The sequence below is a fragment of the Mustela putorius genome, unplaced genomic scaffold (assembly GCF_011764305.1).
Source record: "Mustela putorius furo isolate JIRA1106 unplaced genomic scaffold, ASM1176430v1.1 tig00003858_pilon_pilon_pilon, whole genome shotgun sequence".
Classification (NCBI taxonomy): Eukaryota; Metazoa; Chordata; class Mammalia; order Carnivora; family Mustelidae; genus Mustela; species Mustela putorius.
This window is the reverse complement of record NW_025422010.1, coordinates 17,902,477-17,920,306: the sequence shown is the minus strand read 5'-3', so window position 1 is coordinate 17,920,306 and position 17,830 is coordinate 17,902,477. Positions and strand designations below refer to the sequence as shown.

General features: G+C 47.2%; 1 protein-coding gene across 1 annotated transcript in view; it reads right to left on the bottom strand.

Moving 5' to 3' along the window:
• The window catches only part of GREB1L (GREB1 like retinoic acid receptor coactivator), a 267,253-nt gene that overhangs the window by 13,406 nt on the left and 236,017 nt on the right, over nucleotides 1–17,830 (bottom strand). Inside the window, exons 23-30 of the mRNA XM_004742815.3 lie at nucleotides 15,677–16,016; nucleotides 10,256–10,371; nucleotides 9,405–9,649; nucleotides 6,087–6,676; nucleotides 5,766–5,868; nucleotides 2,866–3,021; nucleotides 2,449–2,588; nucleotides 91–252 (exon numbers count right to left, since the gene is read on the bottom strand). Of these exons, the coding sequence (XP_004742872.2) occupies nucleotides 91–252; nucleotides 2,449–2,588; nucleotides 2,866–3,021; nucleotides 5,766–5,868; nucleotides 6,087–6,676; nucleotides 9,405–9,649; nucleotides 10,256–10,371; nucleotides 15,677–16,016 (1,852 nt within the window). The remainder of the gene's footprint in view (nucleotides 1–90; nucleotides 253–2,448; nucleotides 2,589–2,865; nucleotides 3,022–5,765; nucleotides 5,869–6,086; nucleotides 6,677–9,404; nucleotides 9,650–10,255; nucleotides 10,372–15,676; nucleotides 16,017–17,830) is intronic.

Sequence of the window (17,830 nt, the reverse complement as noted above, 5' to 3'; positions counted from 1 at the left end):
CCTTAGATTTAAGAAGTTTGGAGAACCCAGTCTAGTATGTTGGATCTGTTGGTCTGAGAGCCACATTGGCATCCAGACACCGTCACCCACCTTGTCTGACACCAGGGGCAGCCGCATGCTCTCCAGGTGTTTACCCTGCTTGCTGAAGACAAAATGACTCTCTTTGGACTTGGGAATGATGAAATAGAGCTGCACCTCTTCTCCCAGCATAGAGGAAGAGAACGTGAATGCGTGAAGAGTGGAGTCAGACATCTGTGTTTGTAAAGAAGGAAGAGAGGGGATGTGAGCTCATGGTTTGCAAACTCCTAGACCAGTCATTAAGGTTGTTTTTAAGAGAGGCAAACTGAGCTGATCTTCTCTAGGCCACCAGAGCTGGTGGTGCCCACACGATCAGAAGAGCAGGAAAGGCAAACGCTTCATCTTTTAGTCACTATCAGTGACGTGAGATCCAAGCGTCTTGCCCCCTACACAGCCTCCCTGAGGGTGGAGAAGTTTCTGTTGCTTGGCACCGTCTTTGCATTCCTCATGTTCTTAGAACCGCTACCACTCGGTTTTATGCAGAGGTTAGATATCCCCATGGGATGTCCTGCTCTCTGAACATTTTCAAAGGTGCCCAGTTATAGGGGGAAAATCACTTTCATTTATGTGAGTCAGGTTAAATAAATAACATTTTTCTAGGTAAAACATTAGGGCCAACATCACTAAAATGCCTCTGTGACCCCATCTTTCCTAGCTATAGTAGAAGCTGACGAAGTTTGAATAGTCACTTAGCCTAGAACTCTGGGTTCCAGGAAAAGACCACATATAAATCTGATTTATTTTTTAAACCGCCAGAAAGTTGGGGCACCTGGGCTGGCTCAGTCAGTATGGCTTGTGACTCTTGATTTTGGGGCCATGCGTCCGAGTCCCAATTTGAGTGTAGAGTTAAAAAAATAAATTATTTTTGCTTCAAAGTTCAAATGCTCGGGATGCCTGGGTAGTTTAGTCAGATAAACATCAGACTCTTGATTTTGGCTCAGGTCGTGATCTCAGGGTTGTGGGAGCGAGCCCCTCTTTGGGGTGTTTGCTCAGCATGGAGTCTGCTTGGGATTCTGTCTTACCCTCTCCTGTTGCCCCCTCCCCCCTCTGAAAATAAATAAATACATCTTTAAAAAAAATAATAAAGTTCACATACTCTCTCAGTAACCCATCTTAGTGAATAATTACATAAAGGTCTTTATGACAGTATTTGGGCTTCATGAAACGACAGCATCGGTTTTCAGCAGCAGCTAGAAATCAGGTAGATTTCCCAAGAGTTTTAACCTAAATATTACATTTCATAGGAAAAAAGTATTGTAATTCTTTCCTTAAATTCTAGTTCATTCTGCTTCACAAGTGTGGGAATATACTACTTAGTGAGTACTACAATCATGGAAACTAACTACACAGATGGAGGATTTTTAATAATTTTCTAAAAGCTTATGATTTATAGACTGGGGCCTTGAATCTTCTTTATTCTGTAAAGCATTGTGAGTTGATTATAAACCAGCCCACCAAAAGTTTTCAAGAACACCAAGAAAACAATGGGACATAAAATAGGATGCCCAATGGGACATCCAATGGGAGACAATGTCTAATGGGACATAAAAGGTAACTTGTATCAGAAGAGCAGAATGATCAATCCAGTTTTTCAGTATATCCCTTCTAGCACCTTTTGGGAAAAAGGTAAAGACCTGATCCTTCAGACCAGAAGCAAATTTGGGGGACGTCTCATCAGCATGTCCTATGGGAGGGAAGAGCTTCTCTAGGCATTCAGAACCAAGCCATAAAAATCAAGAACGTAAAGTGGGAGAAAGGAACATAGAACTTATCCCCCACATGGGCTCTGGACTACTGTCATTTGCTGCCTTTCCCACCTTTTGTGTTTATAGATGCTCTGGCCAAGAAGAAGCCAAAGACTATGGAGTATTGGCTCATCTTCTGTGGTTCTACCTCCCTCAATAAAAGATAAATATTGACTCCTCTGTATGCCTAGTGATCAAAATCACTCCACACTGGAGTCAGGATATGACTTGTCCGTGCAGATCAGCAGACCTGTTCCCAGCTCAAAGGGCACACCCTGTGGACTTGTTAGGTAAGAGCACCATTTTTGTCAACAACCCTCTCAACCAATCTTTTTCAGGATCACAGATAACAGCTAACCTCAACGGGACACATGGAACCATTTCCATGGAATGACTTCAGAGGCTAAAACTCAAGCTTCTTTCTCTCCCTCTTCTCCCCCTGCCCACCATCCTAATAAGCTCACAGTAATGTTAATTTAAATGCTTCCCACATTCTGTTCACAAATGAGCGGCTCCATCTCGGCCCCAGTCTATAAATCAATACGGCCTAAGACTGGGAGCCGTATTTTTCAGTCCTGACTCACAAGATCCACGTTGGGCGACAGGCAAGGACAAGGGGCCACACCTGGGAGGCAGAGGTGAAGTCCATGTACTGCTGGCATTGCTCGCAGTGGTGGAAGGTGTTGTAGGCCGCGTACTTGGTCAGCATCATGGACACCGTTCCTCGCTTCCCGGGCTCCTCGGCTTTGGCATCCTTTATTGCTTCTGTGTATCAAGGGGCAAAAAACCTTGCCATGATATGCATGGAGCCCCTACTCCTGGGAAAAATGTCCCCCACTCCCTGAAAGGCTCTTCTGAGGACTCTATAACTTAGGCCCGCGAAGTCAGGTAGGAAAAGTAAAAGGTGGTCAATACATGTGCAAGAGAAGTGAAAAGCAAAGAGGAGAATTCCTTGAAATTTCTCTCAATGAGAGATTTGTCTGCCTGGATGTAGGTGGCCTGTGACCTGCAGAGAGGCACGCCCAGCTCTGCTTGCACTGACCTTGCTTGACCCCTGCCAGCTTCTCCGTATAGACCATGCTCATCAAACGGTACTTGGGATCGTGCACGCTGACGTCAAAGGGCATTTTACTGAAGCTCTCAATGTCAGGCCAGGGCTCTCCCTCTGACTGGCTGACCTCACTGCTTTCACTGTGATCTAGGACAAGAAGAAAGAAAGTGCGCAGAGCAGCCAGACTGACCAGCCTCCCAGCCGTCCTCCCAAGTGTCAGGAATGAGAGGTTTTAGGAAACATGACTCCCAGATGGGTGAACAAAGGCATTTGTGAAAAATGATCTCCCATGTCTCAGGGCAGAGGGGCCCAGATTTATTCCTTCAGGCCCAGGAGGGAAAAATACCCTCCAGCAGGAAGGACTCATGGCCTCGCTGGTCCCAGCATGAACCTCTACAGATCTGGTCCACCAACTCCCGCTTCTAGGAGATCAACTAGTCTCCCATCCCAGCTCCCAAAATGGTCTGGAAAGCTTGTTTGATTTTGGGTGATCTAAATTCTCCCTCACAGTTTTCACTGTGGAATTTTAAGATATTGACAGCCTACGAGATTTTGGGGATGCACTGAGCAAGATTCCCAGTGTCTGCTGCATGGGAGAATCACCTGGGAGCTTGTAAAAAAAATCCCCGTGCTTAGGCCACCACCCCCACAGTCGCCTTTAGTCCCCAGACACCTGTCACAGCAGTTAAAGCTGCTTAGGTGGCTCCAACATGCAGTCAAATTGGAGAGCTAGTAGCCTCAGGTGTGAGTGCAGACCGCTCCTTCCTACTTCACACACCTGTAGCCACGGCCCCCAGTTCCCAGGGAGCGGTGATTGTAAGAATTCCAGAAGGTGCACTGAAAGTGCTCAGACATGGCTGGCGAAGGGGGCTATCCAATAGAGGATAGTTATTGTCATTATTGATAAAATTCATAAGATCCAAAAGCTTAAGACAAAGGGAGAAAGAGAAAAGATTAAAAAAAAAGCCTAAAGACTACAAGTACAGCTATTATTTTGCGAACACAGTATCATTTATTTTTATATCCCTGAGCTAAAGTTGGCATTTTATTTAAAACCCCAAACTTGGGACACCTGGGTAGCTCAGTGGGTTAAGCCTCTGCCTTCAGCTCAGGTCCTGATTCCAGCATCCCTGCTCAGTGGAGAGTCCATTTCTTCCTCTCCCTCTGCCCCTCCCCCTGCTCGTGCTCATGCCCTCTCTCAAATAAATAAATAAGTAAAAAATCTTTTTTTTTAAAAAAGGACTCATGCTTATTCTAGTTTTTCTTTTTTTGTTTTAAATATCATTGTGGTTCTCCAGAGCAGCATATCACATTCACCTGCACTGAACTGAGGTAGAAGGAATAAACCCAGGCTAACTGCACGTCTCGCTACAAAGGCCGGGTTTGCCCCAGCTGTGGTAGATCCTCTCAGAGCCCATCATATAGGTTAAAGCCCTAGAGCAGATCCCTCAAAGGGGATCTGAGGAGAAAATTAAAGGTGTCGTTGCCTTGTGGCGCCCAGGGACTTTGTGGGAAGATTGGTGAGATGCCAGTTTCCTCTTTCCTTGTCTGTCTGCCTTTTGTCCTCTTGGTCCCAGTCCCCTCTCCGCAGTCCTAAGTGTTTTGAGGCCAACCTGGAGCTCTGGGTCCGCTCTGTGGTGGGCCTGGGGGTCTGGTGCAGCTCAGGCAGGGACACAAACCAGGAGAGGCGGGTGGGAAGATGGGATTGCGTGTCTGTATTTGCAATCATGAATATGAGCTGGTGAGAAGTGGAATTAGGGCGAAAGTGATAATAACATGATTAAGACCTGGCTGATTTTGCTTAGACATGCTCTGGACTGAACTAGTCCTTTAGGCTTGTCACAGATCTAACTATTTAGGACAAGCAAGTGGGGTGAGGTCTGAGGGCCAATCTGACAGAAGACGTCAAAGCCTTTCCTTTTTCCAGGCTCATCTTTGAGAGCCTTGGAAGAGCTTCTGCCTGATTACCCCTATTGCTCGCCTGCTCTCCCTTCCAGCACAGGCCGTAGCTCCAAGCATGAAGCTCCAGTTTCGAGGCCACATTGTCCTTGGCTAGAGAACTAATGCTGGCTGATCCCTGCTCACACTCGCTTTCTGGCTTTGCTGGGTGGGCTACCTTGGAACCCTCCCACCGGTGACTGCTGGCCGGGAAGGGTTGGGAAAGGGGATGCAGGCAGAGGGTAGGAGATAATCTTCTTAAAACCAGCCCCCCAGGGTGCCTAGGTGGCTCAGTGGGTTAAAACTCTGCCTTCAGCTCAGGTCCTGATCTCAGGGTCCTGGGATGGAGCCCTGGATCCCGCTCTCTGCTCAGCGGGGAGCCTCCTTCTCCCTCTGCCTCTCTGCCTACTTGTAATTTCTGTCAAATAAATAAATAAAATCTTAAAAAACAAAAACAAAAAGCCAGCCCCCACAGCGCTGTCAAGCACCAGCTCCTCCATCTTCCTGTGAAGGAGAAGGCGTTTGTTTATGGCACTAGGTTTCCTTCTGCACAGTTTTAATTTCATTATAGGAATCCATATACCTTGGCTCAGAGCCCGCTGTTAAAGCGGAAGTAACCAGCGAGTCTCAGGCACGCCCTGGACCCTAAGCAGAACACTGCAAGTGAATTTTAAACCCATAGAAGCAATTAATCCACCTACCAGGGCCTTCTAAGATGTCTCTTCGCCCTGCCTCCTGCCGGGGGTTGAGAGGGGAGGCCAGAAGAGGTGGAAGACTCCACCAACTTAACTAAAAAGTGGCCGCCGTGTCCTCACAGCCGTCTGCTAGCACCGGCACCCTCGGCCTCCGGATAACCCTGCAGGTCAGGCCCCCCGGAGGCCCCGCAAGGCGAGCTGGTGTCCGTGTCTCGTGTCTCGGCCCGCGACCCCACACTGCCGGGGTTCGGAACTCACCCGTGTTGATCTCCCCCTCGTCATACACGTCCACCTCCAGGAGCCTGATGAGCATGCGGAAGAGGATCCTAAGGAACTGCAGGTAGGAGCCGGTCTTCCCCACCTGAGGGAAGCGGGTTTTTTTCTTAGTTGGGGAGGAGGAGGGGTGGAGAGCGAAGGAGAAGAGAGCCGAGATTTCACACCTGGGCTCCTGGATCTCTCCTGCCCCTGCGGCCCGAGCGAAGACCTCCTGGCTCTGGGTCATTCCCACCCCCGCCCCCACCCGCACCCCCGCTCGCGCGGCTCCCCGGCTCCCTTCCTCCTTGGGGGCCGCGGGCCTACCTGAGGGGGGCCGGTCAGCAGCAGCCGCCGGGGGTGGCAGGTGCGGGCGCCCGAAGCGGGGTCCGGCTGGTTGCTGAAGTCGGCGTGGTGCTGTCGCGCCGAGGTCCACTGCCGGTAGTAGAGGGACTGCTCCTCGCTGCTCATGTCCTTGTGCAGCAGCGGCCGCAGGGAGCTCACCCAGGCCACGTCAGCGTGCGGCAGCAGCGAGGAGGACGCGGGCGGCTTGCCTCCTCGCGGGGAGCCCAGCAGGCTGTAGGCCGCCTTCGATAAGATCACGATCGGGGGCAGGGTGGCGTGCAGGCCCCCGCAGCCCTGGGGCGCCTGCCCGGGCCACGCTAGGGCCCGGGGACCCGAGGAGGAGGAGGAGGAGGAGGAGGACGAGGACGGCTTGGAGGTGGTGCTGCTGGCCATCTGGGGGCCCAGGGAATCACACTCCTGCTTCAGGGTCTCCCCAGCTCCAGCTGTGCCCGTGGAGACCCCTTCATCCAGCCCCATACTGTTGGCTGGGCTCTGGAAGCCGGGGGTCAGCGACAGCTTCTGGGACTTGTCGGCGGTGCTGGAAGAGCTCACCCCGTTCTCCATGATGGAGCCTGGAAGAGGACGCCATACCCTCCATCAGCAGGGCTCGCAATTTATTCCTTGGCTCCTCCCTGCGTGCGGGGTAGGCTAGACTGACTTTCTGCCCGAGGGCTGTGGCCTCTCTAGTCCCAGATGCTGCTTCCTCTGCTGGCTTCCTTGGGCCCAGAGTGCTCTGGTTGCCCTGGGAGTAATTATACCCCCAGGTATAATTACCTAGAGCTCCTTTCCTAAATCCTACCCCCATTTTTGTAAATGACATAATGTTATTAAACTCTCCTCAGTGACCTCATTTGGATATGCCTCCTGATTCATTCCAGACCCTGACCAATACAGGCTCCAAGTTCCAGTCCTGCCCCAGGGCATCTGCCACCTGCTGGGGTCCAAGGGTCTCACACTTCTGCTTGTGGAGAAGTTCCCCAGGCTGTAGCCACTTCCATGGATGCCCAAACCAGCGTGGGGAAAGTCTCCGTGTGAGAAAGGTTGTGAGGCACAATCTACACTCAATGGTCTTGCTTTTGTCTGTGCACTTGGCCAATTCACTTCAAATATGTCTTCCCCTCTGATGGGTCAGCCACTCTTGCATTTGTGGACAAACCAAAAGCTCATACGTTCAGGCCTGATGGCCTTCTTTGAGCTCAGACTGGTGCTGCTAGGCATGTCTGTCACATCCCAACCTCAGGGGATCCCAGAGGACAGCCAGGAACCGGACGCTCTTGCAACCAGGTTGCTCCACTTGCTCATCTGACTTTTGTGTCCTTCCATCTTATACAAGAGCCTGCTTCCCCCCCCCCCCCCCCCCCCCCACACACAGCCTTGAGCTTTGGAGCCTGCACACTTTGGGCAGTGAGCTTTCCCAAGGACCCCTGAAGTCAGCCCAAGACTGAGGGATGTGTGCTCAGTGGTGGGAGCACAGGCAGGTCAGGTTGTCCCCAGAGGGAGGGAAGCTAAACAGCAGAAGGCAAGCCATGACCTTTGTGCCAGTATGGGAGCAAGGCTAAGGTTATATGAGCCTTGGGGGCAGCTCTGGAAGTGCAGGGAAAGGGGGAGTCTGATTAAAAAGCCCCAGTAAAGAGGTGAACACTCCCTCACTTCTCCCTTGCTGATGCTGGTATCCAGAAACTCCCAGATGTGATAGTTCCCCTTCCCTTCTGTTACTCTTCACTATCCCCCAAACCTCTGGGGAGCCTGAGTTGGCAGGGGCGGGGGGTGTAGAGAAAGGTACAGTCCTGACCCCTGGCTAAGGCAAGCAGCTCGGCACACCCAGTAGAACAGTTCTCATGCTCTTCCAGGCTGAGGGTCCCTATCAACACAGACAGCCCCACAGATGACTGCCTCTTCAATTCTCATAGCCATTTGACAGCAGCTTCCAGGATGAACAGACACACTAAGGCTGCTTTCTACTTGAAATTTTATGTGTGTCTGCTTGTATGTGTTACGATGATGGAAAAGGGGGGATGTGGGAAAGAAGAATGTTCAGGTGATCTCTAGTTGTGGGGTTTTCATTTTTATTTTATTTATTTATTCATTTATTTTAAAGACTTTCTTTGAGGGAGAGAGAGTTTGCACACACGCTGGGGTGGGGTGGGGGGGCAGAGGGAGAAGCAGCTCCCACTGAGCAGGGAGCCTAATGCGGGGCTCAGCCCCAGGACTCTGGGATCATGACCTGAGCCAAAGGCAGATATGTAGCCAACTGAGCCACCCAGGTACCCCTATTTATTTATTGTTAGAAGTAATCTTCACCCCCCATGTGGGGCTCAAACTCACAACCCCAAGATCAAGAGTCTCATGCTCTATTGACTAAGCCAGCTGGGCACCCTGGAGTTTTGATTTTTTTTTTTTAAGATTTTATTTATTTATTTGACAGATCACAAGCAGGCAGAGGCAGAGAGGCAGGCAGAGAGAGAGAGGAGGAAGCAGACTCCCCGCTGAGCAGAGAGCCTGATTCGGGACTTGATCCCAGGACCCTGAAATCATGACCTGAGCCAAAAGCAGAGGCTTAACCCACTGAGCCACCCAGGCGCCCCTGGAGTTTTTATTTTTAACCTCTTCTCTTTCCTTTGTTACATTCTCCAAGTTTTCTATGTTGAGTTTTATTACTTTCCTAATGAGAAAAAAAAATGGAAACTGCTGCATTTACTGTAATATAATTTATCAGAAGACAGTTCATGCCAGGCACGGCCAGAGGCCCTTTCAGTGACCCTCCAGGAGAGGGGCTGGCAGGCTGCATGGTGGGTCAGCACAGCCAGTGACCCCAGAGTAGCCTTTGGTCTACCAACACTTGCCATTAATTGCTTATAAAAGTCATTCATTCATTCATTCACTCATTCATTCATTCATGCAAACACTATGCCAGGTACTAAGCCAATGAACACAAACTTAACAGCTTTCAGATCTAGAAGGAAAAGAAGGCTTCTATGCAAATATCAGATGTATAATACCCCTGAGGTGATTAAAGGTGGAAAGGACTAGGGAAAATAGTGCCTGCTGGGGTTGGTAAAATTTATTTATTATACTTAGCTCATTACCAAACTCTTCATTAAATGTTTGCCCAGAGAAGTATTTTGTGGCAGTTCAAGTGTTAGGTTTTCCAAGTACCTCTCCTGGAGAACTGAGGTCTGAACAGGATGCCGGAGTCAAGGAAGGCTCCTCTGACATGAGTGCAGGGTGTGAGTCATGCCTCCTCACCCCCTCCCTCCCATCCCCCCGCCCCCCCCTGCAGAGAGAAAAGGAAGCACTGACCCGAGGTTCCAGTGACAGCACTACTGTTGCTCTGTGGCCTCTCCAGGTCGATCAGCAGCTCATCAGCATCATTCTCGCTGGCGGTGGCTCTTTCCTGCTCCTTCCCGCTAAGGTCCAGGGCAACAGCGGGGCCCCGGATGACCTCTTTTGAGACGTAGCAGCATGCCAGACCCACCTCCTGCTCCAAGGCTGTGCGAGTTAAGTAGCTTGAGTCGATGAGCCGCAGGTCACAGTACTTCAAAGACCTGCACATAAGTCAGGGTGTCTTGGGTGAGTCCATCTGGCCTGGACTCAAACCTCAGCTTTGTCATCTCCTTGCTGTTATGACCTCACACTAGCCGCTTCCTTTCTCCAAGGATAAAACAGAACAACAGCGCCTGGCTCACGGGCTTGTTGTGAGAGTGTGTGGATGACGCAGGGAAGACGTTTGCAGCAATGCCTGACCCCCTGGCAGCATGCGGCTCATGCTGTCTTTATTGCCGTTGCTACCTTCTCGTCCTCAGGCCCTGGGCCCTTCAGAACTTGGGAACAGCAGATGAAGAGACACTTCATCCAAACAAAACGATCCCAGTATGGGGCAGATTTTTTTTTTTCCTCCCTGCCCCTCTGGCGGCCCTGCTTTGATGAGGAAACACTTCTCACTGTGGCTACCTTCCATTCCCCTAAATGCTGGGCAATCTCTGGAAAGTCAAAAGAAAGAGGCAAGGAAGGGTGTGTGTCTTTTCCCTCTGAAGAAAGCGATTCTCTTCCTCCTTGCCCAACGAGTGAAATGGCTAAGTGTCAGCCGAGTTTTAGCCATTGGCTCAGCCGGGCAACTAATGAAAAATGAGAACTGACCATTCGCGTCCTACCTGGGAAATGTTTCTCCAAGAGGATCTTTGCCAGTTAATATCACGATACAAGGCAGACCTTCTAAATCTTGGTATGTCCGAGGGGTCCACTCTTCTGGTTCATTTCCTCTCCAGGTCTGTAGAAAGGGACCCATATGATAAAATTAAAACCCCTTAGTTAAGTTTCCACTTCTTAAAAGGTTTCTAGGTGCAGATTTTTTATGCCTTTGTGCTTCCAAATGACTTCCAGTGTGTGTGTGTGTGCGCGTGCGTGCATTCCCATATACTAAATTGCTCTTAAAAAGCATAATAAAGCACTCTGGAAGAATGTGGCCTTCAGTTTTATCTCAGTAGGATAATATAGGAGATCTTGGTGTACATCACACAGTAGCACACAGGCCAAAGACACATACAATATGAACGACCTTGGATAAACTACCTGACTCAAGGCTCTCAAATATACTTTTTTCATGTAAGGGACAGACTTCTGAAACAGACTGACTGAAAAAGATAATTTCAGTTATGAATGACTAATAAAAGCATCTCAACAAAACGCCATAAAAACAGACATTTTCACCAAGAAAATCGTGAAGTTAGCTACCCTTGATGGTTATTTCCTCTCTTTCTCTCTATATTGATTTTCAAAATAAGCGACAAGTAATTGGCTTGGGGCTTTCAAAAGTCTTTCTCAAGAAGGCTAAAAATATAAACAAATCTGGATCAATTAAAACAACAACAACAACCCTGCCCCTTACTTAGAAGAGTAAGGCAATTAGTTTATGGTTTCACAAATAACCTATGAAGCAGCACCTTCTGATATAGATTAACACATATGTACATTATGTATATCTTTAATAAATGGAACGCCAATCGGTGAGAAGAAAAAAAAATCCCACCAACTTGAAAGATGTTCAAAAGTGAAAAGATCTTACAGATTTTTATATTTTAGAGCAGAAAGAAAATAGGCTGTGTCTTCAGTAGATGAGGTGGTTTCTACTACTTTTACAAAGTGTCTAGCATTTAACTATGCTCATAACAGCTTTCCAGGAGGAGTTATTATAAGAAATAAATGGACACTTCTGGTAATGCTTTAGAGAACAAAGAGTAAGAGATGTTAAGTAATGCATACACTTCATTTTTTAAAAAAGATTTTATTTATTTATTTGACAGAGATCACAGGTAGGCAGAGAGGCAGACAGAGAGAGAGGGAAGGGAAGCAGGTTCCCTGCTGAGCAGAGAGCCCAATGCGGGGCTCAATCCCAGGACCCTGGGATCATGACCTGAGCCAAAGGCAGTGGCTTTAATCCATTGAGCCACCAGGCGCCCCAACACTTCATTTTAAAATAGACAGGTACTTCTTTTGCTAAACACAAAATGGGATTAAAAAAAATCTAATAGGCAAGAAAAAATGTAATAAGATTTGATTAATGATTTGTTGGTGTCTAGATAAAATAGCCTTTAAAAATAAATATACCCACAATTACTCAAATAAAATATACATAATTTATAAAGTGGGAAGCACCTTAACCTTGTTTTTTTTTTTTTAACTTTTTTTTTAATCATATATTTATATACCAAAGGGAAATCAGTGGATCTATATAGCTGTCACAATTTTGACTTTTTTTTTTTTTTTTTTTTTGTCTTTGAAAATCAATCTATCCAGGTACCTGAGTGGCTCAGTGGGTTAAACATCTGACTCTTGATTTCAGCTCAGTCTTGATCTCAGGGTTGTGAGTGTTCAAGCCCTGCATTAGGGTCCATGCTGGGTGTGGAACCTACTTTATTATTTATTTTTTTTTAAAATAAAGATTTTATTTATTTATTTGACAGAGAGAGATCACAAGCAGGCAGAGGCAGGCAGAGAGAGAGGAGGAAGCAGGCTCCCCGCTGAGCAGAGAGCCTGGTGCGGGGCCTCGATCCCAGGACCCTGAGATCATGACCTGAGCCGAAGGCAGCGGCTTAACCCACTGAGCCACCCAGGCACCCCTGGAACCTACTTAAAAAAAAATCTATCAAAATATTTTTTAGGGACGCCTGGGTGGCTCAGTCAGTTAAGCATCTGCCTTCAGCTCAGGTCATGATCCCAGGGTCCTTGGATTGAGCCCTGCATCGGGCTCCTTGCTCAGCGAGGAGCCTGCTTCTCTCTCTGCCTGCTGTTCTCCATGTTTGTGCTTTCTCTCTCTCTCACTCACTATTTCTCTCTGTCAAATAAACACACAAAATCTTTTAAAAATATATTATTTAAATATTAGAAGAAAGGTACCTACAAAAATTCGATTTTCCATACATTGTCATGTCAAAGTGAATATAATAACACTTTGATTTAGAGTAAACAATTTTAGGAACAGGAATCATTTTACTCATATAATCTTTGCATTGGACTCATGATGTCCCTGACGCTGAGGCTCTCCTTGGATGGATTTTATCTCCTAGAAACCATCCACTGGTCATGGTTCTACAAATGATGAGGTCGTTATAATGACGGGATAAGAGATATTATGTTTTACTCTATGAAAAGATTTATTTTTCAAAGGTTATTAAGGAAATCTTGCTTTTACTCTTGACTAATCAGAGCTAGCCAAACCACTACAACACACTTTCCGTCCCTCTGCTACTTCTGATGAAGGATGGTTTCAGTTCTTTGACGGGCTGACCATGCCCTCAGGATTTCACTGAAGAGCCTTTAAAACAACACAAAAGACTGGGTGGGCACTGAGTTCAAAAAAATATGGGGCTCAAGGCTGAGGAAATTTGATCAAAACCTCACAGGCCCTCTGGAGGAACTGATTTATTTCGATTTAAGTCTTGTATCCTTCCAGAATGCTTGTCATGACTTTTATGTGATAATTAGAGGGAACCACAAAAATAAGGCCATCCAATGGAAGAAGAGGCAGAGGATGTTACCCAGGCCTACAGATAAAAGGCACACCTACCCACCCATGCCATCCTTACTGTGGTGAGGGAGGCTGGTAACTTAGAAATAAACACATGAAGGGGCTCCTGGATGGCTCAGTTGGTTAAGCATTTGACTCTTGATTTTGGCTCAGGTTGAGATCTATGGGTTGTGGGATCAAGCTCCAGGTCGCTTTCTGCGCTCAGTGAGGAGTCTGCTTGAGGACTCTCTCTCTTGCCCTCTCCTTCTGCCCCTCCCCTGGCTCGTGGTCTCTCTTTCTCTCTCAAATAAATAAGTTAATCTTAAAAAAAAAAAAAAGAAAGAAAGAAAGAAAGAAAAAGAAATAAACCTGTGAAGCAGAAACCACCTGGCAAGTGTCAGTCTTGCTTAGGATATGAACATTTCTACAGGATTTCATATTTTTACTTCTACACCATGGAGAAAGGATGGATTGATGTGACCCACTGGTTTTGACAGTATGGAAATCTATTTTGTGCGCCCGGTGCCTGGCAGCTACTCATACAAACTGAGAATCTGAGAATGACTGGACCCCGCCTTCATGTATGGCACGCTCTCAGAAGAATGCTTACAGAACTACTGCTGTCTAAAGACCCTGAAGCTGATTTTGATGTGCTAGCAGCCAGTTAGGACTCTTGATCTCAGGGCTGTGGGTTCAAGCCCCACACAGGGTGTAGACATTATTTATGGAAGTTAAATAACAACAAAAAAGAACCTCAGGTCTTTGTGGTTTTTAGCCAATGGCCCAGAAGGGTGGATTATTTAGGACCTGCTGATTTATGCTGATTCAGTGATTGGTACTTCTGAAGACTCTCAAGAAATGAGCTCAACTAGGGGTGGCTATACTTGATCAGGGTCATGGAGACCCAAAGAAGATTCTGCAGCCTCACATCCTCTTCAGCCATCTCCCTGCAGATTATTTGCCTTTCCATTAGTATCATTCAAATAGTCTCAAGACATACGTCTCAATGAATTATACTGTAAGAAGAGTTTTAGGACCCTCACGTGTTACTCATCTTAGAAATCTCGCAGTTATGCGGTCTGTAACTATCAATAAAAATTGTGAACATGATATCTATGTGTGAAATATAAATGTTTCAACTTCCACTAAATATAGGGTTTTTATTTTTAGACAGATTTATTTGTTCCAGCTGCTCCTCAAGATAATATATTTTGTTTGCATTTTGGATTATTCAATTTAGGTTAAGCTAATAGAATACAATAAAAAGGTTTATGTTTGCAAAACACTTTATGAACACTGAATAACATCCTCATATTAGAGCTCTCTGAGATCATACAGTCCAACTCTCTCATTTTGCAGGTAGGAAACTGCAGCCCGGGGTGAAAATGAAAATTGCCCAAGGCTATGTGTTTTCTTTTCATAGAATTTGTGCCAAACTAGATTTTTCTTTTCTTTCTTTTTTAAAAAAAAAGATTTTATTTATTTGTGTGAGAGAAAGAGAGAGCACAAGTAGGGGGAGCAGCAGATAGAGGGAGAAGCAGGCTCCCCACTGAGCAAGGAGCCCAACATGGGACTAGATCCCAGGACCCAGGGATCATAACCTGAGCTGAAGGCAGATGCTTAACTAACTGAGCCACCCAGGCATCCCAAACTACATTTTTCTTAACTCGGTTTAGCTCAGTATTTAGTGTGCAGGGTACAGATACCATGCTGGTCTAGCTCAGACATATACTACTTGCCTGGTATCGTACCCACATACATGTGGTTATTTTATTAAATGCTTCCTAATGGCTAGGACAGATTGGATTATAAAAGTCTCCAGAAAAACCTAAGCAGGGCATAAAGTAGGGAGTTAGGTGAGTTGCTTTAGGAAGTCTGCTGACCTCCTCCATGCCTACCAGGAGGGGTTTAGGAGAAGCGGTTCCACCAGCCATGGGAAGGGGTTGGCCTGTGCTCAGGCTCTAATCCTCCCGCAGGAGCCTTGGAGAAGTCAGACCAGCAAGCCTCAGGGCTGGCGGACAAAGCGAGTTCAATGAAGCAACAAGGGGTTGAAAAGTCCATGGGCAAGAGGGTGGGGAATAGCTCTATGTGCGTACTAAAGATGGAACAGAATCCTTTACCTACCGACTCTAGACCTGAGCGCACAGGCTAGGTAGACAGAAAAGAATTAGTGAACTGAAGTCACTTAAAGGCGAACCCACAGAGGTCTGGGAAAACAACTTACCTTTCTTTCTGAGAAAACAGATGGCGGTGGGCTAGATGCATCTTGACCAAGGTCAATAAACATGGGGTCAAATTGGGTCATCTCATTTTTGCACCTGCAGTTGGAGAGCATGGAAGACCAACTGCAGGCACATGCTAAAAAAGGGGGTTTGACAGAATCTTAATAAACCGGCCCCAGGGAGGGAACTGTACACGTCTCTTGGTTTAGGCTTAACACTGTCACGAAGATCAAATCAACACAAGTGCAAAACTCTACTAAACTCAGGCCTCTGAGCCACCTACGTGGGGTTCCTAGAAAACAGAAACAAATGGTATTTCAAAGGATAGGTGTCCGACCATTGCTAACCTTTAATCGTGCCACAAAGTGCGTTGCGACACTGAGTTCAGAGGCAGGGTTCCCGAGGATGATCTCGAAGCGGTACTGCAGCCCCAGCTTGTCGCGCACCTCCTGCAGCCGCTCCTTGGCCAACATTGCCAGCTGCACGGAGGGCACCCTGATAATGAGCATGTGTCCCCTCCCACTTCTGGTTTTTCCCGGGGAGCTGATGAGGTCATCCATAATGCTGAGTGTTTCCGGGGTGCTGTGGTCTCGGAGCGACGCCATGGTGGTGAGAGCCATCAGAGCCTCTGAGTACTGCTGGATGAGAAGGTAGCAGCGGACAACCATGCTGTGCAGCCTGGGGTACCTTCAACAGAACACAGGGAGCTAGGACTTGGGCAGCAGGACCAGCTGGGACAGCAAGGTCTTTGTGGGAGGAATGCAGACCTGGCATGGTGGGAAGGAGTTACTGCTCAGTGGTGGGCTGGAGCCGTAGTAGGACCTTGGAGCCCACATCACTAGAAGGAAAAGTGGAGCTTTAAATGCCTGTGAGTCAGAAACTGTTGGGATAGGTACAGCAAGTTAAAGAGAGTTAGAGATGCTCTAGCGACCCTAGCTTCTGAGTGTGGTCTGTGGTCCAGGAGCAGTACCACCTGGGAGCTTGTTAGAAATACCAAACTCCCCCACTCCAGACATCTGAATCAGAACTCACAGTCTGACAAGATCCCCAGGTGATTTTTATGCACATTAACTTTTGAGAAGCACTGATCTGGTCAGGTTATTTGTTGACAGAGTCATAACGGATCATCCCCGGACCCTAACCTCTTGTTGGTGGCACTGAGTTAGGATGGTGGTGTTGTCAGCTTATTCCTCTGATACTTAAGACTACAGTAAAGAAAATTGAGACATTAGGATCATGTTTGCCAAGTATCAGACATAAAAAGAATCATTATTATTATTAGTAATTACTAATTTGAGGGTAATCCCACAGATGGCAGTAACTGTATCTTCCCATACAATGTGCCTTGGGGCAGAAGAAAACTTGGAGCTGACTGGAGAAATAGCACCCCTAGTGGCGAAGCCTCCTATCACCAGAGCCCTGCTTAGTTAAGGGAACCTGGCAAAGAGGGGCGTCCTGGCCTCATCCCAACACCCACCCACTGGTACTCCACCCCCACCCCGACTGGACTGCCAAGTAAGAGGATCACTTTGTTCAAATTGGCACTTTTTACAGCTACAGAGCAGGCATAAAATTTATTTATGAATTATTTCTGAGCTATTCCTCAGAAAGCCAGGTCTGTTGGCAAAGTGAGTACAAATGGGCAAAGAGGACCCCTTTGCAGGCACAAGGAGGTGCTGGTCAAGAAAAGAGGTGTTGGCAAAATGAGGTTGCCAGCTGGTAGCACAGGCAGCCACCTAGCAGCTGGGCAGGCCATGGGGTGGTTTGCCTTTGTTCCACTTTAAAATTCTATTTAAAGTAGAACAAGTGGTCTGCCAGCCTTGCACAGAAAAGCCCTGGGTCAAATACCAGTTAGGGTCATCAAATGAATAGCGTGGTTTTGAAATACTTCAGAGCTGGAAAGGACCGTGGATGCCCTCCCCTTCCTACCAGAAGGAGAATTAAGCAGCTGACAGAAATCTGGCTACTGGCCCAAGACCATGCCACCAGTCAGGGACAGAGCTGGGTCTAGAATCACTCGTCTCTGATAATGTCTCCTTACATTGCAAGGATTTAGTAGTTTGGGGAAAAGTGAAGAAATCCTCCAGTTTACTCAACCCTGGGCCAGTTCTTCAAACACTCAATAAATCACAGCTGTTATTAGCTTCAGTGACTGAGCTGGAAGAAGTGAGCACACAAGATCCATGTTTAAGGCTTCGTGGTTTTGGATGGACCAGATAGGTAAGCCAAAGTTAGAACCCATGGTAACTTTGATCTATAGGCCTTTAGATCTCACACTCTGAAAGAAGTCTGAATTTAGATGTGAACAGTCTTCACAACCTGGTCAGTTTGCACTGAACTATAATTGTTATTTTGTAAGTATTACCGAAGTTGTAAGAGAAGTTGACAGGACTGACTCTGAGTGATGCTCTCGGAAGGGAGGGTACGTTCCAAGCTGGTGGCTGCAGCAGCTGGGTGGGAAACACTTAAAAGGGAGACTTATGGGATGATTTTGGAAATGT